We start from the raw sequence: 26,689 nt of genomic DNA, 5'->3' as shown, positions 1-26,689 counted from the left end.
GACTTTTTTAAAAGCTAGATATTTAAATAACAATGTGGCACAAGTTAAATAGCAGTAAGCCAGTCGGTTTAACTGGCGGCGATTTGTGCATGATCGAGTGTAACCAGGCATGCATGCAAGGCTCTCAATGATCATGGATCTGCTCAATACCCCCAAAACACGCCGCTCATCGACTTGGCGGCGAGTTATAACTCTCGAGATTCATACCTCGGTCACATTTGCTCTACCATGTCTACGGCAGCCGTACGGTGAGTCGAAAACAGCCGTTTTATTCATTTTTTTCAAACCACCTAAATGTAGCTGGTGCGAAAAATGTTAAAACGGCTGTTTTAGACTTGCCGTACTGCCGCCGTATAGAGCAAGTGTGACCGAGGTATAAAGTCGACCGCACACCTTACGATTGGTCTGCGACGGGGCGACCCGATTTCAGAATAAAATGCAGTAGGATTTGATGCTAAAATTGAGACTTGGAACATCTTCCTGTGTAATGTTCTAAATCATCGTACGAATACCTATGTTCAAATCTGTGACTATGCTATCATCCTTCTTAGAATAAAAGCGAATTTGATATCTAGTCGTAATGACGTCATAGCAGTCGTATGATTGGCTACGATTTGAAACTAACTTGGCCTTTACTCCAAAATCTTTCAAAATTGCTATATTAGTATTCTTTCAATTAATTTTAGCCTCACATAAAATGATATGTTCCAATCACATTTTCAGAAAATGAGCAAAATGCGATTTGTTCCGAAATCGGATCACGAACAGTCGTAAAGTGTGCGGTGGCCTTAAGCCATATTGAACCATAAAGATGGCGGTTTTTTAAAACCAAATTAAGCACGGCCCTGCACTGGGAAAGGTTTTACACAACACAGTCACTTTATTTGAATGACGTAATGACATGAGAAGAATTGAGAGGGGTGCAAAACATGGACATTTTTTTCTAAAAGTGTGGACGAAGTGCAAGAGAACTTTTGGGGTTTTGTATAATGCAGTTCTAATTTGATGCTAGATTTTGACATAATATTAAACAAAACAATATCATAAATCACCCTTTTCCATTCATTTTTTTCCTTCTCTCTTTTTCTTCCTTTTCCATTTCTTTCTTCTCTCTTTCCCTTTTCTCTTTTTCCCGTTTCTATTTTTTTGTAATTTTCCCGGTTAAATCCTCCAGAGGAGGGGGGGGGGTGCACTTGGACGAATGCCTTTTGGTTGCTCCGCCAATGGGTTCGTCAGTAAGGCGAATCAACGTAGAGGTCCGCTGAATTGCTCCAGCAACTGATGCTCCGGGCTTTAGGGTTAGGGTTGAAAAAAGGAGTTTACGTTATGTTTAGGGTAGCGTATATTGGTAAATCCAAGGTTGAATTTAATCATTCGGTTAGTGTGTGGAATTTATAGCGGAGCAATATTCGTCAGAGAAAATATAATGGAACTCACAATAGACCTACATCTCTTTCTTTCCCCCTTTCCCCTCCTCTCACCCCCCCCCCCCCTCCCCATATTGCCTCCCTCTCTTTTCACTACGACAGAAAGCAACTCATATCGAAGATTTGATAAAGCTGATTGACAAAGTAAATGTATAATCATGATTAGCAATCTAACACTGATTCTAGGAAGGGTAATTGCTGTACTTCATTTACCCAATATGGGGAAGAAATTTCACTTTACTTTTCGAATAGTGGCAGAATTAGGGCTACTTCACTGTCATTGACTGTTTCATGTGATTAATGAGATTTCGCCTCTAAACATTTTCATTAGATTTATGAGAGTCCCCCTAATTTGATTCTCATTTTATATGTTGTTTTTAATAATTTAATACGCATATTCAGGGGGGAAATAAGCAAAATTGTTGCACCTATAGGCCGATGGCTTGTATATGATCTCCATGGTACTGGCGATAAATGACTATTTTGGAAGAATTTCCCGAAATTGATGTACGACACGAGGAGGGGGTATTGAGGTGCCTGCTTAATTATACATTCTGCAATACCTGTCTGTAATATTACAACAATTAAAAAGTGATAACAGGGGCCACATGCGAATTCCTCACAAGATTCAATATCAACCCATTCTGGCTAACCTGTCAATAAGATGTTTTGAGGTATTTTAAAAATGAATTCCTGCCATCAATTTCTTATCCCCAAAACTATTCAACGAACTTGGAATTAAACCCCCAACTTTCAGGTATAGTTTAAATGTTTTTTTTCTAAACATTTGACGCCACCTCCATGATATATCCGTTGTTGGTGTGGAAAAGGTGTGGAAAAGGGAATATTGCCAACCCAGAAGGTCTGATAAATATTTTTTTTCATTAAAAATATTTCAGGACCCTATATGAATATTTTTTAGTCATCCAGTATTTTTTCTAACACGAAATGCGTGATTTCTATCAATACTATCTCACAAAATCAGATAATTCAGTAAGATCAAGACTTTGATCTGTAAAACTTTGAAGTAACCATTTCTTGCTTAACCTTTGAATAACTGATAAATCATTAAATTAGCGATGTTATAGATAATAAGCTCGTAAATGAACGGTGTATATCAAGGTTGTTTATTGAACGGTAGCACTCATCTCGTTCAGGACATGAGCCCCGAGAGCGCGCACGGCAGCGTGCATCTCTTCGTAACTTGGTTGTATTTGATCCGCAGGGAGAAGAAATCCGTAATGGCCTTCATCGCGCAACTCTACAGTAAAGGAATACTTGGCCCCCAGTCCACCATCAGTGTTGCCCCCGTGTGTGGAAAAGGTGCCATAACCCCAGTCGCTGGTCACACCAGAACAGGCATCTGAAAGTAAAGAATTTTTCACTGTAAGAGTCTAAAAAATATACAAAGTGACTCGAGACAAGGGCGGATCCATATTTCATATTTTAAAATGTTTTGTTATTTATTTATTCATTTATTTGTCTATTCACTTTGTTTAGGGATGGCAAAGATAATATATGTAGCAGTATCTTCACTTTATCCTTATTTTCAAAGGGGGTGGACACCAGAGCAACTTATTGATCAAAGTTTCAATCAGGGTCTGTGCCTGCAGACTAGGCACCCCCCCCCCCCTGAGAGGCACAATTAAAATTTGTAATGTAAAAATGCCGTTAAAACGGAAGTGTGCCCCCCCCCCCTCTTTAGACAGTTAGGACTTTTTTTGCTTGTCAAATTTTTCCTCGGGAAAATGTGCCCCCCCCTTATTGGAAAACCCTGAGAGGGGCGTTTATCATTACATGACTGTGTACAAAATTGAACAACAACAACAAATGTGTATTGGAGGGAGAAGGGTGACCCAATAAGCTGTTATTTTCGTCAGGGTGTTGTACTTCGCGAATTTCGCAACTTGCCGTTGAGACGTACATTAAAAAATACTCAATTACATTGACATGGTTGGCAAGCAATGCTTGATTTACCTTAAATTGATTGAAAAAAATAAAAATTATAATTTGCCACGAAAATAATTAAGGTTTCATTAACATAATTAACCCCTTTATACTTATGCATCTTGATACGAAGAGTAGGAGGATGATAAAGAGGAGAGAAGAAAAATAATAAAAATGGAAAGAAAAAGAAGTAGAAGAATGGGAAGGGGGAGAAGAAGAAAAACAAGAAGAAGAGCGAAGAAAAAGAGAAGATGAGATGAGGAGCAAAGAAATACTGTCAACAAAGAGGGGGAAAACGAATTTAAAAAAAAGAGAGAAAAAGAGGCGAACGAGATAGAAAATAGAAAATATCTCACACAAAATGTCTGCCCCGGCCCCGTAATTGTATACAACACCATGTGTATCTTTGATGGCCGACTGCATCTCCAAAGCCAACGCCATCTATTATGGATGATTAAAAGAAAGAAAACAAAACATCTTAAACTTAGTTAACATCACACTTCCCATAAAGCCTTGAAAGGGATGTCCATCGTAACATAAAGTCCGTTTGATGTAAACATAAGATAATACAAACATATTGATCAATTTGATGAAACCCATTATCAATTTGAAGTTTGTATTTTAGCATACTATAAATTCTTATTTTTTAATAGTTCTCGGTGAATATATACTGTAATAATGTGTCTAATAATAAATTACGTGCACATAATAATTTTCAACTTTCTTAGAAAGTGGAATGATACCGAAAGCGTATGACATGACATATTGAGGAGCTGCTTGCAATGACGTCATAAAATGTATACGTTAAACATCCATAACTCCGATTCGATGGATTTTACCTAAGTTACATTGATATGTTTTTCGCATTTTCCGTTTTCATTTAGACAAGATTGATACTGTTGCGGTGAATACAGAAGGCTAATGTAGAGAAATACGTAAGAATGTGCATGGTGCCGAAGCCTGATGAGTTTGTTTAAAATCTCATAAAATAAAACAAAAATACAGAATATCAAAATATTAAAACGCAATAGCCCATAAAATAAAACAAAAATATGGAATATCAAAACTAGGTAGGCCTATTTGTAAAGCTTAGATTAACTTTTTTCATTTGATGGAAACGATGGGTGAATAATGAACATTATAAGTTGAATACAAGTTTCTTTAAATTGTACGAACAATTTATTTGGGGGAAAGCATGTAAATTTCTGAGAATAAAATCACATTTCTAGAAAGTTCAGTTTATGTACTTTCATAAATCTTAATGAAGAAATGTGAGCAAGGAAAGGGAATAGTCTCTCTGTTTGCCCCCTATAAGTATGTTTGCACTTTCATAAAACGATGAGTTTTCACCCCAATACTGCTTACCATATAATATAGCTATCATGGCTATACGGCACTGGCAGTCCGCGTGAACTAGGATTTGTCTTGTGTAATTATGGAGATGCAAAGATTATTCTTGTTTACCGTATATAAGTCGCTCATAAAATCATTCGTATTATATGTGAAACTCACAATCCCCAAGATCCTAAACATCCGAGACTTTCAATTTTTCCATTCATTTTAAAACATCCAATATTTACTGCACATTTGGTGATTTCAAGTTCAGTGAATATATAGATACTGGTGTTAATTTTGAGAGCACAATAATTGATTGCCTTCCCATGCTTGAACTTAAAGCCTAACGTTAGTTGAAAACAAACATCATACGCATTGCGTTATGGATATAGCTCAACACCTCGTGAGACTTTCTCAGAAACAGCTTCATGTTATACTGATGTAATCATCGACCGAACACCAATACCAACACCGATTGGTCAACACCGGACTTCAAATCCTCCAGTTAACACTTTGTAACTCACCTGGTCATCATAGTCTTCGGTGCGAGGTTCGGACTCTAGGTACGACCACGGTGCGATGATCAACTGCGAGTAGCTGTGGAAATCAATGAACACGATGAAGTCCTGCCCGTCATCTTTCTTCTTTCTCAAGAAATCTATGGCGTTGAAAACTTCGATCTCGGAGATGGCTCTTTCGCCTCGATAGGTATCTGAACATTCCCAAGTGCTGGCCCCGACACCTTCGTAAAGACATCATTTTCTTGCAATTAGTTGAAATAATAAAAAAAAATACTGGTGGGTCTTGAAAACACAATGTCTTTTTAAAATGATTCTGAAAGGAAAGTTTGCTTCCTGTAACATTTTCGTTTACAAGAATATAGCCTCTGCAGTCGACATAACTGACTGATTAATGTGACCCCTCCCCCTTAATGCTTTTTTCTTTAAAAAAAAATATAACTAGAACACAAGAACGGATCACCAGTGGTGAGTGAATTTGTGTGGGCCTATAGGTTTGGAAAAAATAATACCCCCCATATGGGACACGTTTACCCGGGTACGAAATCTATAGTACATCGTAGAGAAAAACGTTTTCGATTCGCAAGAAGACTACTCACTGCGCTGGGCAAATTTATCGCGATGATTCTGAAAAATCGCAAAAAGAACTGTCATTTGAATCACGATCACGATCGCCTCATTTCTTTTTTTTTTATTTGTTCTGTCGGCACACGCGAAACACGTTCATAGTAGCGAAATGAGCAGAAGAACATTGAGGAGCACAAAATGGCGCGTGTGGCAAATTCCTACTTCTATGCTTGTACACAAAATATAAGCTGGGTACCGTAACATGGTTTGTTGTACATTGTAGCAAAAGAAATAAATCATAGAAAATTTTTTCTACAATCAATGCTATAAGCTTTGTGTTATTTTACTTAAAACACATAAATACCTCCCCATTCGTACGGCCAGTTTCGATTTGGGTCGGTACCAATGCATGCTGATTTGGCGTTCAGTGAGCGGGTCTTACGCCACATTCGATCCTGAAAAATAACATTGAGATAATCTTTTAAAGAAAAAAAATCTAATAGAATAACGAACAGTGCATAGATTTAAAAAAAAAAGATAATCAAATTGAAGACTGAAGGAAACATACTATTTGAAAGACTAATCACGTCTCAACTAAATAGATTCGTGATTTTTTTCAATGTGTGAGGAATGAACAGCGAACCTATAATTTGTTCATATTGTATAGTATAAGTTGTTCACGTATTGTTATTTTTTAGGTAAAATGTTAATAAAACTTTTTGCCTTATTAACAATAGAATAGATAAATAAACAGCTTTATGTTGAAAAGTGAAGTAGAAAATTGTACCTATATACGACTGATCGTTCATTGCGATTTCAAAAGCAGGCTTAAGTTAATCTAATTCATTCAGGAAAGGATGGTGCACAATATACGGGTTCAATAGTACAAATCATTTTGATTTCAAATATAGATAATTATCATTTAAGATGTTTACGTATGTATATATTCTTGCAGATATATATTTTTGATCAAGTCAAATTAATGTTTAAACATCTGTGCATATACAATGTATGTTATGTTACTCGAAAAATATTATGATCTTGTACTGATGTGTTGAATGAATTGAATAAATAACAACTTAAAACAAAAACCAAACTCAGCGTCAAATGAAATAATATTCATTGGGTGATCAAGAAAATAGACAAGATATTCAGTTTTTTTCTCCAACAACACCATAAGTCTAACACACGCAACCGCTTTGCGAAAGTCTGCCTGTAAAATTATTCACAGGTAGACCGGGCGGGATTCGAACCCAGTACCTCTGGGTTACTAGACCATAGTCACAACCACTATACCACCAGAGTGCTCTTAGTAGTGACCTGGGTTCAAGCTATCCCATAGCAGCAGTTGTGTGTATTACCTTTGTGGCATTGTTGAAGAAAAAATGAATATCTTATAACTAATCGTCATTTTAACACCGTATACGCGTAAAATGATATAGATTATCAAATTATTTTTCATACCGATAACCATGTATAGCTATAGCCGTCTACATTCAGAGATGGGATGATGTACCAGTCTAGGTTGTCGAACATTTCGACCACTAGGTTATCACCGTTGTCGTATTCATCAAGGAGCTAGAAAAAAGGAAAACAAAGATACACAAGGGGAAGAGAGTGTCATGCAAGCTAATTAACATTGTCCAGTAAAAATTAATGGATGATGTTATATCAACGGATTAAAGGTTAAGTAGTAATGATGATGATGATAATGTTGATGATGATAATGTTGATGATGATGATAATAATGATGATGATGATGATAATGATCGTGGTGATGATGATGATGAAGATAATGATAATGAAGATAATGATAATGATGACGATTTTGATGATGATAGTGATGATGATGATGATGAACATCATCATTATTATCATAATCGTCATCATTACAATGCTGCTGCTGATGATAATCATGTTCTGTGTTTGTCCGTCGATGCGACGAGGACCATCAAATCATCCTGGGGTTTGATCATTTGCTTGATGGGTCCGCAGATGGCTAGTCAGGCCAATCTGTGCCCTAAATAGTCTCTGGCAGTGTGGACAGGGAATATTGGCTGCTGCTACAGGGTTGGCAGTCCTTGCCTTCCTGGCCTGCCTGCGGGCTACAGCCACTATGGTCCTATTGGCCTCACATGTTACAGCACCCTTATGTACAGCAACAACAACAACAGTAATAATAGTAATAATAATATATTCATATGAACAATAACAATTGATATTGATTGATTATTGATTATAATAGTGATTGCTCCCTCCTCCCAAGTTCCAATCTTCCCCCCCCCCCCTCTCTCTCTCTTCCTTTCCTTTCTACCTTCTGAGTGAATCCCATGACAGTAGCCGGTGAGATCCATTCACGAGCATGAATGCCACCCTCAAACCAGACAGCGCGAGGATTTGCATCATGGCTTCCAGTTCCCCGGATCTGAAACACAAAATGAAATTAACTGCCTGGAATAGGGATATTCTTTTCTCAGCTACATTAAGAGGAGTCAACCTTCATTCATTTTATTTGCAAAGTCTTACTTCACTCTAAAAAGAGAAATGTTAACTAGACATTTGAAAGGTTGGAGGAATGACAACATTTTCTAAATGTTGCATTTACCACTTTTAATGGTTCTACCCAACACTCAAAATGTTGGATTCAGCTTTATACAAGGTTGGATGTAACATTTGGAAAAGGTTGACACTCCTCCAACCTTTCAAATGTTGAGTTTAACATTCGAAATTTTTAGAGTGTTTCTTCGCTCTCCTTCTAGAATATAATATACCAATTCGTCTAAATAGAAAAAAAAATCATATTTTGCCTATTAAAACGAAAAAAATGTCCAACAAGTGTAATAGAAATGGTAGGTTAAGAAAATGATATTAGATTAAAAAACGTGGATAGGGCACCATGTCGCAACCGCAAGACAGGGAGAATTGGATTAGTCGCGGCAGGAATATATTTGATGAAAGGTAGAAATGCACCATATATAGCCATGAACTCAATAGCGACGGTGATCAAAATAAAAAATGTATTTGATCAAATTGAATAAAATGATAGCCATCAGTGATTAATTAAAAATATTAAATATATTAAAAGTATTAATTAATTCAGTGTTTCCCTTCTAGCGTTCCATACTTGCTATGACTGCATATTTAGATTGTTTGGATGAATCTGAATCTATAACAAGGATTATTGTTATTATTCCTCTACCAAATATGTATTGCTTGAAAAATATTTTTTTTTATTATTGCCACGTAACAAATCAATTGCATGATTCTACAACCCTCCCCTTTTAAAATAATAATAAAAAAGATCGGTTGGTGTCAAGTTAAGAATCTACATACCTTTATTCCCTTAATTGGCCGTCCTTCGTATGAATACCCGAGTAGGAATGATTCGACAATATGACTGTATTCAGTAGCTACGTCATCTACCCACTGCATAATCTGTGAGAAATTAAAAAAAATCAGTAAAAATCTTTACTGGTGCTTGATACTCATGGTATGGTCGTATGGAGAAATAAAAACGTGCTGTTTACTTCTTGTTTAGTAATGAAAGTAATATTATTATTATTTCATTATTATCATTATGACTGTTGTTATCATTGTTATCATTATTATTCATCATTATTATCATTATTATTATCATCATCATCATTATCATCACATCATCATCATCATTATTATCATCATCATCATCATCAACATCATTATTATTTGGTAGCTTTAGAACCATCCACCCAAATCAACTATTAAGAAATTTTCTGGTGCTTGTACACTCATGATACACGTGTCGGGAAATGAAAACGTGCAGCTTATTTCTTGTTAAGTATGAGCAACATATACCGCCGTATAAAAATGATTGAAATTCTCCCTCCACCACTCACTTCTCTTCCTTCTTTCTTCCTCACTAATCCTCTTATACGAGACTGATTTCAGTGTAAATTTGAAACGACCATGGCATAAATCCTCATAAAATTAATGGAAACTTTGCTACACATACTTTTTACTTTCCAATTTCAGAGAGGTTTATTTTTCGTTATTGATTCAAATATATCAAGTACCTCTTCGTACGTATGATAAACATTATAATCGAAGCCACTCAGTGCAGTCCCACTCAATCGCCCATTTTCCCGCCGTTCTGATAGTTCTGACATCTGACTGGACACAAGTTTGCCTACGTCATCTATCATGACGTGGAAGCCCAGCCCCCTGTGCTGCAGGAGCGTGCGCAGAAGGTTTTGGAGATCAGGTCGTACCATAATATCGACAGGGTGATTTACTCTTTTAAGAACGGGAGTCCAAAAGTCAAACTGCATATTGCCAAAAGAAAAAAAAACATGGAGTTAGTCATTGGTATTTTGCGGACTAGTCCTGACGAGGGAGCCAGAATAGCTTATCAACTCAAACAATGTCGTGCAAACAAGATAAAACGAGCGTCTATTACTGAGGTGTAGTCAGCTGGAGAGGTTCTCATGCTTGTAAATTATTGATGAAAGCAGATTAATCTGGTCCTCGGGAATGCCACAAAAGTTTTATTTCATTAAAGAAGACATATTTTACACGCATTTAAGAAAATTGATATGAAATGATTATGAATTGTTATAGTTGGGGGGGGGGGGGGGTAATTGGACTGACATGACGCCATCGGTATTGCATATTCATGATGACATAACTCTTTTCCCCAAATATTGTTAGACTTTAAAAATCAACGAATTCCTTAATGTTCAGATTTTGCGAAATTTTCATCGTTTTGCTCGTATAATTGTTTAACTTCTGAAGATTTTTTATTAATGCAAAAAAATGGAAAAAGTGTAGATGTTTCATGGTAAACCATATATTTTATTTAGGACTTGGGTTGGTCCTAAAAAGGACCAACCAAACTCGACATTCCGACAAGCGTGGTTTTGTCATGCAGAATAATGTATAAATTTACTCTGTTTATTCAAATGTTACTATTATCTGCCTGAAGTATACCCCTTCGAGATTTCTTACCTCGTCTCCCCTCGTCCGTTCAAGTTCACCGAGCCATTCAACGTGTTGGTATGTCGCTGGTATTATCCGCCATACTTGATGTCTTAAAATGAAAAAGGGGTATTAAATGTTATTATGAATACCACTGTGAACATGATGAGAGGATGGGCGCCAATGGGTAAGATTTGACCTCCCCGTATAATACTTTTGTTGAAATCAAGAAGAGGAGAAATTGAGATACAAGAAAAAATAGTATTGAAAAAGAGGGATGTGCCATAATGTAATGCTCATTATGATATTTTACTTAGAGAAAAACATGACGTCAACTTTAGCCCCCCCCCCCCCCCCTCCAAAAAAAAGCCAAATCATTTCGTCTCTTTTGGGTGATCCAGAGGGAGGTCATGTCCCATTCTATTCATTTCCAGTTTTGTGCAGCAGCCCCCACCTCTTTGCCGGGACAAGGACGGAATTTTAATTCTTTTAGGCGTTTGTCAGCCATTGGCAAATGCTTAATGTCGTTATTTTTTTATTAATCAGGTGACTGTTTTTGTTTTACTTTGTCTATTATCTTGATCGTCATAAAATAGAAAAATATATGAGTCTATATTGGTCGTATTGGTCATGTAGTTATGTGATACTGATATTCAATGAACTTAATACCTTACGAGGCATATATAGAGCTCGGAAGAGTGCACCAATTCGGAATCCATACGACTGTCATGACTGTTTATATAGGACTTGAGTTCTAAACTTGAGTTCTAAACTTGAGTACGATGATTTTTCATTGTTTAACCTTATTCCTTCATCGGATCGCAAATCGATAATGGTAAAGGGCTTCCTTTCTTGCACGTATTGTATTCATATCTAAAACAAAGTTTGCCCTTTTTTCAAATTTCAATTGCACTACAAATCTGTTTAGCTTTGCTGTACTAAACACAAAGAAAAATACACGAGTGGATTATTTATCATATTCATGAATGCACTTACCCTTCATATTTTGCCTCTGAAAAACGACCAACTGCTATTAGTACAAAAATTATTCCCGCCAAATTCATGGTTGCTGATATTCAAATAATCTCTGCTTGCAATATGAGTTCTTATGACAATATTCTTTATAATCCAGAAAGTGCATGTCTTCAATTAGATACCAGCAGGTGCGTTATATTGATAACAGAAGAATATATCATTATCATATGACAAATATCATCTTGTTTGACTGTAGATATGTAATAAGTAAAGGATCTAATAGTAGCGTACTTAGCGAATAAAAATATAGGGGGCCAAACACGGCGTATAATGGTAAAAACTTTTTTTTAAACAAATAATTTTTACTGCTTTTTATAATATTCACAACACAATCATATTTCACCTCATTTCCTTTCCTTTTCTTTCTTTTTTTATCATTCATTTCTTGATCTTGACAAGTTGTAAAGGTACATGGTTCTAAGCCCCCCCCCCCCCCCCCCCGCAATCCATACGCCAGTGCATGGAATAGAATACATAGGATAGTGTTAACTAAAGCATTTCGTGGCGACCAAATAAATTGCGTTTATGGAATAGGCTCCATCAGGCGTTCTCTCAGAAAGAGTGACTAAACATGTTAAATAGTTAGAATTAATATCTATCATGTTAGAATGTATGGGGGCGTCGTCTTCTAGTGATTACGACTCCCGTCTTTCAATAGAGGAACGTGGGTTCAAATCCCAGCCATGGCGTATTTTCCTTTAGCAAGAAATGCATCCACATCGTGCTGCACTCGACCCAGGTGAGGGCCGGCATGATTATTCCTTGAATGCATCAAGCGCCTTTGGCAGCTGGAGGTAAAGCCGGTGTAATATTATAGTGCCCCATTGAATAGGAAACTATACATAATCGACGCCTCATAAATGTTATATTTATTATTATTAGAAATAGATTTTATACATCTTACTGAAAATTATGAGTAGAAACTGTCTTCTAAATGACCACCCTTCCATCCCCCGTCTCTCTCCGCCTCTCCCTATTTTTTAGTCATATTTCCCCTCCCTATAAACCTACTATATTCAATGGCATAGGCTGGGTGTGCACGTGCACCTTCCCGCTGAGGCAGAGGAGTTCCGCCACTGGCAAGCAAAATGAAATCTGTAGCACTTCTTCTGCTTTCAACAGCTGATTTTCCAAACTTATCCATCTTCTGTCTGTGTCTACATTACCACTTTCTATTCAACCTTATTCCCCCCCCCCCCCCATTTCCCCCTTCCTCGTCTCTCTCCTCTTTTGTTCCACTGCTCTCCCCATCACCTCCCCCTCTCTCTCTCTCTCACTCTGTCTGTCTCTCCCTCCGTCTCCCCTTATTTTTTATTTATTGCTCTCCTCCGCACCTCTCAATCTTCCTCTCTCTCTCTCTCTTACTCTGGTTTGCTTCCTTTCCGTCTCCCCCTCCCTCGTCTCTCCCCTCCTTTATCTATTGCTCTCCCTCCGCATCTCTCAATCTTCATCTCACTCTTTCTTAATTTCTTTTTCTCATTTTCTTCTAATAATGACACAGTCACACTATTTAATCCCTACCTTCCCATACATTCAGTGGTACATTCACACCCATGAAACGGAATCCAAACAGACCGATCATTATGCCATTTGCATCAACGTAACAACCTTGATCAGTCTGGAGTGAAAGCCGTTGATGTGAATGCAGCACTGGCTTTTCTTATGCTGCGGTCCCATTTTCATTCAGTGGCCGTACGATGGGTCGAAAACAGCCGTTTTATTTATTTTGTTACTCACACCACCAATATGTAGGTGGTACAAAAACTGTTAAAAAGTCGCTGTTTTCGATTCGCCATAAGGCCACATTAAGTGAAATGTGACTGCATTATAATCTTTTCAACTGAAATGAAAGAAAATACAAAATACTGTTAGCAAGAAAACTTTTTAAAAAGCGTTTATTACATAATCGAAACATGAGATTTCTCTTCAAATTAATTTTTCGTCCATTACTTCCAGTTAAATCAGTCTCCACCGCCCTCCTCCGTCACATTAAGTCATGACGCCATCCCCATTTATGAATGAGCTAAAAAGAATGGCAAATTTCACCTGATGCAAATGAATTTATGGGAATAATTATTTGTGATGTTATTATTGTTCGTTAATTCAAATTTATGCGATCGACTTGATCGATGATTCGGCCAATCCTCAATTTTTAGTATTTTTCTATCTTCCCTTCCACATCTTTATCCATATTATGTATTCGTTAATTCTCCCATTCATCCTTGATAATTCATTTTGTCTGTATATTCATTCATTATTGATTTTCAAGCTATAAAACCAAGTTCTCTCAAAATATGGTCACCCATGGCTCGCACGGCGGCGTAGATTTCCTCGTAAGACGGTTGAATCTGCCATTCTGGAAGAAGCTGGCCGTACTCGCCCGTGTCACGGAGTTCGATGGTGTACGAGTATTTGCATCCCAAGCCGCCGTTCTTATCGTCGCCCGTCGGTTCAAAGTCCGCGTACCCGAAGTCCTTGCTAGATCCGGCAGCCGCGTCTGGAAGTGATCATTGAATGGAATTGAATAGATATTTATTTCCATTATTTTGTATCATTAACAAAACATATACAAACAATATGGTGTCATTTTGACGACTGTGATGACGGCGGTGTTGTCATTGACAATGATGAGCACGCAGGTGCCGCGGAAGCGGGGGGGGGGGGGCTGGGAGGCTTCAGCCCCTCCCCTCTTTTTTTCCAAAACCGTGTACAAAAACGTAAAAACGACCATGTGATTGTGATTTTTTTGCATGGTCAGCCCCCCCCCTACTTTGAAAACCGTTCCGCGGGCCTTGATGAGCTAGGACGATGATGATGATGGTGATGATAATGTTAATGATGATGACGACAATAATGATGATAGTGATGATGATGGTGATGATGATAATGATGATGGTGATGATGACGATTATGATAATGGTCATGATGATGACGATGATGGTTATGATGATGATGATGGTGGTGGTGACTATAATGATAATGACGATCATGCTGATGACGATCATGATAATAATGGTCGTAATGATGACAATCAGACGATGAAGGCTATGGTAATGATGATTATGGTGATGGCGATAACGATAATGGTGATAATGATGATCGGGAGGAGGACGAAGTTATATGCACGGGGAATACATAAAAACTACCCTATATTTCCTACATTCTGATTATTCCAAAGGGACAAGATGTCATCTTAATTCTTACACATAATTTCAGCTCCAGCTCCGTACGTAAATTCCTTGCCATGAACCCCGTTTATAGCATCTACTACAGCTCGAGCGAAAGCCATCTAACAAAAAATAAAAACATAAAGAGGTTAGTAAGATTTAAAACACAGTTATCAGGTTGCCAATATCAATTAAATTTTCTTTAATTTCATAACATTGATAGTATCATCAGTTGCAGAATGAGTCAACTGTTTCGAGTAGCCATGAACGTCAAGGGGGGGGGGGGTGCTTTTGAGAGCATGACCTTTTTTTAAAACAAAAATCTCAATTTGTGACAGATATACCATTTTCTTTTCCTTTTTTCTCGGTCACGGAACATTTTTTTTTTGTGTGGGTGCATCTATCCCTAAATCTCTCATCTGCACGCCAGTGTTATACAGTGCATTTAAACATTGCAGAATTATGACTTGTGAAATAGCAGACTTGGGGTGTTGATATTGTTTTTATAACAAGGTTTCAACTAGAATTTCGAAACAAATCGCTTTCCATTTATCATTTTTTTCTTTGGGTTGGTTTACTCAATCAGACATGGCTCTAAAGCTTTTTTTGGTGGCAGGATTCTCTGCCTTCTGCCCTGCCTTTGTTTTTATATTTATATGTTTGTGAATGTTATTCTTATTCTATGAACGAAATAAATGCATAAGAATGAATGAAAAAGCTTAAATGATCGGAAAGGTTTTTTTGGCTTAAATGTTCGTAAGATTCGCCAATTGTTCGCGGAGTCGCTTTGAGTCGCCTTTCGTTCGGGAGAAGTTAAAAAAAATTATTCGCCAAAGAAAAGGAACAATTGGCGAAGCTTCCACATTTTGCACATCTTGTCGCATAAAATACGAATGCTGGATTTTTTAACATTCTCGTCCTTGCAAGACCTTACTGTAATTCGCAAAACATTCGCTAGCCGCGTGAAAACGGCACTTATCTTCCGAACTGATCATTTCTATCAAGCACGATCAAGATTTTTTTGGTTTGGTTATTTTGCTTAGGAAGGCAAATGAGGGGCCAAACCTCAATTGACGACAGTCTTTATCCACATTAACATGTTGTATTGTTATATGGGTATATTATGGAAATTATGGAAGGGAGCTTAACTTTTTAAAGTTAAAAGTGCTATACTAGACCGATATGTCCGAAAATATCTTGATCGGACTTGATCGAGTTGTCAAGTTTTTGTTCGCATGTCCTGCCCAGGAATCGCATCTGGAACGCGGTATCTTCAAGTGTTGCGGACAGCGTCTCGTCCATTAGCGCAACATTCTACCTGGTCATCGTAATCTTTGGTGCGTGTATCGACGTCCTTGTACGACCACGGTGCGATGACCTTCTGTGAAAAGCTGTGCCAATCGATGAAGACAATGAAGTCCTGGCCCTGGGCTTTACGTTCCCTCAAAAACCTGGTCACAGCGGCCACCTCGGGTTCGGAGAGTGGTTCTGGACCATGGTACTTGTCTGAGCAAGGCCATGGACTGGTACCTGGACCTAGAAAAAACAATAAGATCATCCAATCAACAAGATATCTTGAATATGTAGAAGAGGCGGGGTTCGGTCAGCGTTCTATGCTTCAATCTTAGCATGTTCCGTCCTGTTAGTGTTTCTTTTTTGGGGCCTTTTTTCTGCAGTTTTCGATTTGGGTTAGTGTGACTAAATCAAGTGGGCGTTTTATAAAGCTCTTCGTAATTTAAGAGCGACTAGTGAACTCTTTTTTACGCGCTAAATAATCACCAATGAACATCTAATGGTGAATATTATTTACCACAAGAAAGAATCACCAGTCGTTCTTAATGTCGCTTACGAATAGCTTTATGAAACTGCCCCCTGTTATTACTGAGGGAGGCGCGTAATGCGTGCTCCCCTCGACTGCTACGAAGCCGATGTTTACTGTGGCCCCTATACAAGACTTAACCCTATCTAGGCCGGGGTATTTTGGGAGTTCCTAAGGCCGGGGGGGGGCCTCCCAGGCCCCCCCCCTAAGATCTCGGCCGTCGACCGCGCCGAAAATTGGCACGCGGGTTGCCTGGAGCATAATCTACAAGATTGTATAGTAATTTATTTCATGCGAATCGCTATTAAGTGATTATGCTAATTTATGCGTAATTAGTGTGCGAAATCATACTTTTCCCTTTAACTCCCTAAATAAAGCTCCAAATGTACTAATTTTTGGTATAGAAACTCTTTGTGGTGTCCTTAGCAAGTGTACATGAGAAAAATTGTGATATCAAATTATTTTCTTATGTATTATATTGTTTTTTGCAATTTCTTATGTATTTCTTTGTTTTTTGACCTTTTGTTTTTCATTGTTTTTTCAATGAAATTTGTTGGGGACTCTTCTGTGATCATAAAAAGCATAAAATGAATACATTTAGACTAGAAAAACCTAAAATAATCATACATTTATGAATTTTGGTTGAAAACACAATTTGCATTGACTTTGTACATGAAATCATGTTTTTGAGCAATTTTCGGTCTGACATGCACTTACATAATGTTGCGTAATTTCGGAACCACGTACCCGGGTGACGCAAAATTGGTCTCAAAAGTTGCGCAAGACTTGAAAGTAAAAAGTCAGCGAGCGGCGCGGTCAAAAAATTTCGCACGGCGAAAATATCACGCGATTCGTTGAGGGGGGGGGCCTCGGAGGCCCCCCCCCGGCCTACATAGGGTGTAACCGTTACTGGGCAGTCGGCTATACGCGCCCAGTTGGTATCCTCCATTGATAATCATTGATAATAATTGATTATCAATTTATAATAAAGGACTACGGGGTGGGGGCTTTTGGACGATAATATAGCTTCTCAATCAGTCCCCTGTTTTCTCACAAGTAAACTTAAAAGAAGACAAACCTCCCCATTCGAATGCCCAGTTTCTATTCGGGTCCTTCCCTGTACAAGACGAGCCCTGGTTTGGTGATCGGGTTTTCCTCCACAGACGATCCTATCGATGAAGATATGAAACACGAGAGGTATGAAATGACTGGGCCCCCCACACATCCTTAAAATAAAAAGAAGTTCCTGCACCAGTGTTTCGAGAACACCTGTAATCTTACCAGATCTTACCAGATTACAGGAAATTGGTATTTGGTGTGTGGAATCTTACAAATTTCTTAAATAAAACACCCTTTTCCCCTTTTAGACAGACCTGTTCTGTTAAGTTGCAAAAAATTATTGTTTCATGAATTTACAGAATGATTCTATTATTTCTTTCTGCAAAATCTTCTTTTTTCTGTAGAATCAGCTTTTTTTAACAGTGCAAAGGGGGGGCATGGAGCGATAAAGCAACCTGTGAAATTGGTGATCATCCTTTAAGTGCCTTCATATAAGCTGGAAAAAAGGTGCTCCCGTTAAAAAATACGGACAGAAGGAAATCATTGTTGATCCAGCATCTCTTTCTTCCAATACATGGTGTGGAAATATATTTTGACAAATATACATTTATGATAATGTGAAATTTCAAAAGGAGGGTAATGTGTGCTGGATTTGGGTCTACTCCCCTTACTCCAGTAGTAAATAAACAGATGTGATTGATTGACTAATTTTCATTCAAATATCCATACTTATTTTGAAGATTGGCAAATTTGGTCCCCAATATGACCAAGAAAAAAGGAATCCCATTTGTCAAAAGATTGATAGCTCTCTTTCTTACCTGATCCCATGTGTATGAATAGCCATCTACATTAAGAGATGGGACGATATACCAGTCTATATTATCAAGCATATTCACTGCCAATGTGTCGCCATTTCTGTAGTCGTCTAGGAGCTATAAGATTCAGAAAATATATTTTAAATTTAGGTTGCCATACTTCTTCCTAATAAAAATACCAGGGCTCCACCCCAGCTAATTATCGAATATGAATAAAGCAAACATGAATTCCACAAAAACAATTCTGCAGAAAATCTCTACAGGGCCTATAAGTTATATTAATACGTAAGTGTTAGTTAATATTTCCTCAGTCGTTCTTCACAATCCAGTGAATTCAGCTTCGTAACTTTTTTAATGTTCTATATGATTTAGGAAAAAAATGATATTTTTCAGTGCAGTTTCAAAGAGAAATAACAAAAGGTTTATGGTGTATCAGAATGGATTACATGAATATATGCAAAATAATAAAGGAAGTAAAGAATTTAAGAAAAATGTCTGTCTTTTATTCTGATCATTGGGCACTCGCGTCCGACTTCGGACACGAGACCCTTCTATAGAAAATTGAAAGATACCGTTGCTAATTTCTGCTACCATGTTTCATAAGATGAAAAACAATTTGGTAACAGTTGGATGTATATTAATAAAGCATTAAAACTTGAGATAAAATCTTGTACATTTGATAGCATGTACGAGATGTTTCATCATCACAAAGTGTACTTAACGTACAAGTTCATTATTGATTTGTCATATAATATGAAAATATTCTGAAAATGTACAAATTGGTGCATCAAGGTTGAACATAATTATAAGGCATGTTTAAACGAGACTTTATTTGTTATTTATATTCAAATTCGTATCAGTTTAATAATAAAAGATACATGGCTTGCCCATGGGTGATTGGCTTTCGTTCAGAGAACTTGTTGACTCATGATGCATAACACAGCATTCATGCATTGCAGCAAAAGTCATAGAGTACCCCCAATCGGTGGCAGATCGGTGGAGCGGACCGATGTCCCTAACTTTTGGGGGTGTGAATTTTATTGAAGATGACGGTAGAAAGTTGTGTAAAAATGGAATCTCCCACCTCCTCGAAGCAAAGGTGACGATTGGAGCTTGCCCCATTTTTGTCCACAGGATACTTTTATGTAAATGAATTCATATTTTGAATTTATGTTTCAAAAGGTCTTTTCATCAGAAAAAGTTTAAAATGGTGGTGAGTGATCTTTTGACTTTTTTTTTTAATTTTGGCTTGTCGAAAATTTCTGAAAGAGAGTTTTGCCCCCCCCCCCCCTTTACTGGTGAATTCTTGATCCACCACTTTTTTATTTATTTTTTTTAAATTTTGTACTGTATTACAAATTGTATGCAAATTAAAACACGGGCTGCTCTTAACAATACTAACAGTTTACCCAAAACTATGCCCAACATAGCAACCACAAATAAATAAACCCTGTGTTCAAAGTAAAGTAGTTCATTTAATTGAAATAGGCCTATATCATCAAAATGTATCTCCTTAATATAGATCACTAAAAAATATCAATGAATTTGAAACAAAAATATGAACGTCTCTCTACTCTTTGAACAGTTTAATACCACACTAATCAATATTTTCTTCTATTTAGAAGATTCTGAGCAGGAAGTCCGTGCTGTGTGCATCTAAATCGCCCCGGGGCCACCCCCGGAGTCCCCCTCTCTATATTTTTTCCAAATCAATTTCAAATAAACATTTATTTTCTTCCATGTGACATTTTTCGTATACATTAATTCATATAATATTAATTTATAATGAAGAATATAAAATGTGCGAGCCGGTTTTAACGAAGAAGGCTTAAACCCTGAAAGCTGAGGCTTGTGGCGGGATACTCCTATATAGACACAAATACAATACAATAAACAATACAAGGAAAGGGCAGAGAAAAGAAGAGAAGGAACGGGAAAGAGAGAGGGAGACGTGAGCGGGGAGGCGGGCACGAATTACTTATATACTCTCCCTCCCCCTCTCTCCCCTTCTATAGTTCAATCCCACTCCACTTTCTGTTTCTCCCTCTCCCCTTCTCTCTTTCCCCTTCCTTTCTACCTTTTGAGTGAATCCCATGACAGTAGCCGGTGAGATCCATTCACGAGCATGAATACCACCCTCAAACCAGACAGCAGTTGGGTTTTCAGACTGGCTTCCAGTTCCCCGGATCTAAACAAAATAAATTTAGATAGGGATCCATTAATGAAAACCAAACAAATAGAAAGACAGCCAAGCAGACGTAACCCTTCTTTACCTGGGTCGAGCTGTTATAGTAAGTAGTATAGTAGTAGTAGTAGTAGTAGTAGTAGTAGTAGTAGTAGTAGAAGTAGTAGTAGTATTTGTAGTAGTAGTAGTAGTAGTAGTAGTAGTAGTAGTAGTAGTAGTAGTAGTAGTAGTAGTAGTAGTAGTAGTAGTAGTAGTAGTAGTAGGAGTAGGAGTAGTAGTAGTAGTGTAGTAGTAGTAGTAGTAGTAGTAGTAGTAGTAGTAGTAGAAGTAGGAGTAGTAGTAGTAGTAGTAGTAGAAGTAGTAGTAGTAGTAGTAGTAGTAGTAGTAGTAGTAGTAGTAGTAGTAGTAGTAGTAGTAGTAGTAGTAGTAGTAGTAGTAGTAGTAGTAGTAGTAGTAGTAGTAGGAGTAGTAGTAGTAGTAGTAGTAGCATACATTCGTATTTCCGAAGCTTCGTTATTCCGAAGGTTCGTATTTATGAAGGTTCGTAATTCTGAAGGTTCGTTAGTCCGAAAACGAGATGATTAAAGAACCTTATTTCGTTTTCGGACTAACGAACCTTCGGAACAACGAACCTCATTTTGTTTTCGGATTAACAAACCTTCGGAACATCAAACCTTATTTCGTTTTCGGATTATCGAACCTTCGGAATAATGAATAATGCTACAAATGTTCGGATTAACGAACCCTTTTACATTTTTTTGATTAACGAACATCGAGGTATAGGATTTATGTGTTTCGGAATTACAAAGTGTAATCGTAGTAGTAGTAGTAGAATAGTAGTATAGTAGTAGTAGTAGTAGTAGTAGTAGTAGTAGTAGTAGTATAGTAGTAGTAGTAGTAGTAGTAGTATAGTAGTAGTAGTAGTAGTAGTAGTGTAGTAGCAGCAGCAGCAGGAGAAGTAGTGCAGTTGCAAGAAGTATAGTTGCAGTAGAGGTATGAGTAGCATACTATTTATTTATTCATTTCATTTTATTTCATTTATTTTCATAGTTTGTATTTTTTATTTTGATTCACATAAAAGAAGCAGCAACAATAAGCATACTATTGAATTATAGATAACCAGAAATGTATACAAATAACATAATAATAAAACAATCAGTAAAGTTATAAAGTTAAAGCTTAATTTAGGCCAAAGAAATAATTATAATAATATGATTGGACCTACATAAAAGCAAGCTTTTAGAACTGCGGGCCCCATTGAAGTTAACTGTGAGTGTACTATGGTGGGAAACGGATAACACTTTATTACCTTAAATAGACAAATATAATTTTCATCTGAATACAGGGGAAAATGTACAGTAGAAAACGTTTGACTTGTTATCATAAACAGTCATTTTCTTCTTTATGCTAACACTATATTAGGTGTAATGGCCATATTCCTTGGTGTATTTTAACACCTGTGAGTCTGCATGGCTTTGACCTTAACATCGCATTTTACTTCATAATGTAGTTGCACATTTCTCTATGAAAAAAGATTGATTACTTGATCAGTAAATAAACAATTAGAATTAAATCAAATACTCATAATGACCCAATCTCACCTTGAATCCATTAATTGGCCTTCCTTCATAAGAGTGGTCTAGTAGAAAAGGTGAGACGATATCGGAATATTCTGTTGCTATGTCAGACACCCATTGCTGAATCTGAAATTGTTTTGAAAGAGAGGTGTAAATTACATGCCCGAAACCAATAAATAATCCATTTTGAACTAGAGCAATAGTTCATGAAAACAACCTCACTTTGAAAATCAGGTAAATTTTAGGTTTGCGAATATGCTCAAAAGAAGACCCATTATTGCGAGAAATTTAGATATGGTCACAAATTTAGATAATAATATATAGAATAGAGTGACATCACGGGGAGCTAATACATAAAGGAAAGTTATATTTAGATTTAGTGGAAACAAAATTATCAAAAAGGAATGGAATTACCCCGTCCCAGTTAAAATACTGTCATTCGAGATAGTGATACAGCTATCGTGTGTAATAAAATTCATGCTGTATTCCTTCACAACGGGGCTGGGGCTGATGCTTGTGAAATGCAATAATTTAAATGATAAATTATCAATACAACAATCGCTTCAAATACAAATACCTCGTCGTATGGGTGGTACACGTTGTAATCAAAGTTTGCCAATGAACTTGATCGCGGTTCACGATCCCGCCTCTCATGAATAGCTGACATCTGATTGGCTATAAGTTGACCTACGTCGTCGATGGTGACCTTATATGGGAGTTCGATGGTGTTCATGACGTCACTGAGAGTGCCCTGGAATCGGGGAGGGATCATGATGTTGACCGATTCGCCAGGGATCTTGGAGATGCTTGACCAAAAATCAAGCTAAGGAAAGGGAAGAATGAAAAAAATGAATATAATTCTTTTTAATTTCTTGGTTGATGACATTGAAGATCATGTAGTGGTTATATTGTATCAGCCAAACTTCTTAAAAACACACCCTTTCAGGATCGCAATAGAAAATTCATTTGTTATATAATTCATTTACATTAATTGTTCCTAAAACCATTCAATTTAGTCTATATAAACAATAATAAAAGAAGAGAGAGAAGGAGAGAAGATGAGAGAGAAGAAGAGGGAGAGATGTTTGAGAACAATTACTTTTCTTTAAATAATAAAGGAAGTTACTTGCAAGTTAATATGAGAAACTTACCACATCTCCAAGATTAGATTCTAATTCCCTCAGCCATGTTCTGTGCGCATTGCTGGCGGGAACCACTTTCCACACTTGCCATCTATGATATGGTTTCATAAGCAGATAATGTTTTAAATGTAAGCCCATATTCTGATTTATGACATTTTAACTATAACTATCTTTTAACAAAAGCACGTACAAGCGTGCGCGGATCCAGGGGCGGCCAGTGTAACTATTTTTGATTGACCTTTTTTGCTTGTCATTTTTTTTTGAGGGGGGGGGGTTGAATCCTGGCTTCGGCCGTGGGTACTATCTATCTATCATGTATAATCTGTAATTTTATCTCACAGAGTTGGATATACCGAATATACTTTATTAGATGAGAGGGCTCATAATTTTGATGGCTTATTACGTGGACTAAAAATCACATTGATTAAGTGTATAGTTCCTAATTAGTCATCGGACTAATAAAAGTTTAATGATAGTATAGTAAACTGTCATTATTTTACTCACCCTCATACTTGGCTGAAGAAAACCCGACGGAGATGACCAAAATTGCGAGCACTCTCATGAGCACCTTCATGATGATGTATATAAGTTATCCCCACGATAACAATGGTTTTAGTTTGTTATGAACCCTTTATCGTACCAAAAATAGATTATTCGATGACGTAACGTGTCGATGTTTTGAAATCATTATCTTGGGAACTTGAACATACAATATAGAGTTGATTGATAGGATTACTATGCATTAATAAGCTTATTGGATAAAAAGACGTTTTAGGCAAGTTTACAAACTTGGAATACATAACTTTATAACCATTACGAAATCAAATTGTACTGAGAGGAAGGTAGGTCCTGGAAAACTCCCATCAGGCAGGAGATGCAATGTCTAACAAAAGGTCATTGAAATTCTGTCAGAGGGGGCACTCTGCCCTTCTCTTGCTCAGGGCCGCTGAATGGGGGAGGAATCATATTTTGTTGTTTGTTTGAGCGCTTGGTTGGAGCATAGAGCTATTATAGCTCCATGGTTGGAGTTTACAAATTTGGGTTTGCCAAACTTTTCAGTACAATTCCACCCCAACAAAAAAAATGATTAAAATAATAAGAGAAAAATTCACAAAGATAACAATAAAAGTTTCATCAAAGTCGGATGTAAAATAAAGAAGTTATGACATTTTAAAGTTTCCCTCAATTTAATGACATCACTCACTCACTATTTCTTTTGCATTTTATTATATGAAAATCTAATTCTCCGTCGTCATTGTTCTGTGATTTTTTTTTATTTCTCAACGACTATGTGGAATTACAATTTTTCTAACATTTTATGGTTCAGTCAGATTAGTACTTGTTGTCTAATCTGTAAAAATCGAAATATTGTATGATTCAAACATTAAAAAAAAACAAAAGAAATAATGAGTAAGGTACATCATCATTTTTTTCATTTGAATGTGACTAAATTGGGTTACCACTTATTGTACATATAACTCTTGTGAAAAATAAGAGAAACTTCAACTATCATTACTTTCTTATTTTACATCCGATTTTGATGAAATTTTCGGCATTATGCTTGTCTCATTTTCTCTTTTGATTCAAATCAACATTTTTTCTGGGTTGGACTTGACCTATAAGCAGGCAGGTGCACATTCCATGAAGTAAACATAATCTATGCGCTGAATCCGTCATAAAACAACAATTATTCTTCTACTTTTGCTTCTTTTACTACGACAAGCCATGAAGTATGAAAAACAGCAGTGTTCGCAGCGACCATTGAGAAAATGTTGTAATTAATGCACTTCTAATTAGGTATAGTTGATTTAGGATACATTATTAGGCTATTATATTAGCTATGTTTTTTTTCTAATAACAGAAACAGAGGGTCGTGGGGGGTCGTCAGTTCGAATCCCAGCCATGGCGTAATTTCCTTCAGCAGGAAACTGATCCACAATGTGCTGCACTCAACCCAGGTAAGGTAAATGGGTACCGGTAGGAAGTAATTCCTTAGGTAGCTGTGTGCGCTATGAACGCCTAGCTTATCGCCGGGTAATATAGGAGCGCCTTGAGCACCTAACAAGGTGGATATGTGCGCAAATATAAATATCCTATATTATTATATTAAAGTGGACCCATAAGCTGGGGTTAAAAATCGACCCCTTCTGCTTTTTGCCAGCCAACGCCACTGATTTGTTATATTATCCGTATCAGAGCAGAGACAAGCATCAACTGCACCACCAACAACAGAATGGGCCGGCCAATTAAGAGACGATAGTTGAGTGCCCTCCCCCCTAAAAGCTTAACTGCCTTTAACCCCCCCCCCCCCCCGGCCCCTCTCACTTCCGGCGCATCTGACCACCTCCACTGATCTGCATCTGTATACCTGTATCAATACGCATACATTCGTAAGCTTCGTTATTCCGAAGGTTCGTTCGTCCGAAAACGAAATGAGGTTCGTAATTCCGAAGGTTCGTTAGTCCGAAAACGAAGTGAGGTTCGTAATTCTGAAGGTTCGTTAGTCCGAAAACTGAATGATTAACTAACCTTATTTCGTTTTCGGACTAACGAACCTTCGGAACAATGAACCTTATTTCGTTTTTGGATTAACGAACCTTAATTTCGCTTTCGGATTAACGAACCTTTGGAACATCGAACCTTATTTTGTTTTCGGATTATCGAACTTTCGGAATATCGTCACAAATGTTCGGATTAACGAACCCTTTTACGTTTTCGGATTAACGAACATCGAGGTATAGGCAATTTGCGTGTTTCGGAATTACGAAGTGTAACCGTATCAATGACCATTCACCAACTGCAATGTTGTTTGTTGGATATTAATATTATCGCCAACTCGTAAGGCCTACTATTATTTTCTTTCTTTTCTTCGACGTGTCCTTTCAAATCGTTCCTCTCCTTCTTTCTTTGTTTTTTTTCTTCGAATTATTATTATTATAAATTAAGACTATCGTATCTTACAGGTAACCGCGTGATCCCGTCCCTTCTTACGACCGGCTTACGACAACGTCCAGACATCGTCCTGTCTCTCCAGTGTAGACAGGGGGCTACTGAAATACTCTGTATAGTCATGAAACTCGGAAAAGAAATAGAGAATATATTTTCCCGTGAAATGATCTCGCATCATGAGGCATATACCAATC

At 37.2% G+C, this 26,689-nt stretch overlaps 2 protein-coding genes across 2 annotated transcripts; both read right to left on the bottom strand.

Moving 5' to 3' along the window:
* Nucleotides 1-2,548: 2,548 nt before the first annotated feature.
* On the bottom strand, nt 2,549-13,233 carry LOC121406868 (carboxypeptidase B-like). Its single transcript, XM_041597739.1, has 10 exons — nt 13,148-13,233; nt 10,778-10,859; nt 9,847-10,095; nt 9,128-9,229; nt 8,109-8,219; nt 7,259-7,372; nt 6,159-6,249; nt 5,234-5,451; nt 3,731-3,815; nt 2,549-2,790 (listed from the first exon to the last, which is right to left on the bottom strand). Exons 1-10 carry the CDS (start codon nt 13,231-13,233, stop codon nt 2,555-2,557), a joined length of 1,374 nt encoding a protein of 457 aa, XP_041453673.1. The 3' UTR covers nt 2,549-2,554.
* A 429-nt stretch (nt 13,234-13,662) lies between these two features.
* LOC121406867 (carboxypeptidase B-like) lies at nt 13,663-25,930 on the bottom strand. The gene is made up of 10 exons (XM_041597738.1): nt 25,872-25,930; nt 23,556-23,637; nt 22,982-23,227; nt 22,429-22,530; nt 20,720-20,830; nt 18,646-18,759; nt 17,847-17,937; nt 16,268-16,485; nt 14,987-15,071; nt 13,663-14,279 (listed from the first exon to the last, which is right to left on the bottom strand). Exons 1-10 carry the CDS (start codon nt 25,928-25,930, stop codon nt 14,047-14,049), a joined length of 1,341 nt encoding a protein of 446 aa, XP_041453672.1. The 3' UTR covers nt 13,663-14,046.
* Between the last annotated feature and the right edge of the window lie 759 nt (nt 25,931-26,689).

Source organism: Lytechinus variegatus, chromosome 2 (genome assembly GCF_018143015.1).
Source record: "Lytechinus variegatus isolate NC3 chromosome 2, Lvar_3.0, whole genome shotgun sequence".
Classification (NCBI taxonomy): domain Eukaryota; kingdom Metazoa; phylum Echinodermata; class Echinoidea; order Temnopleuroida; family Toxopneustidae; genus Lytechinus; species Lytechinus variegatus.
The sequence above is the reverse complement of the archived record's forward strand: the minus strand, read 5'-3'. Positions and strand labels throughout refer to the sequence as shown.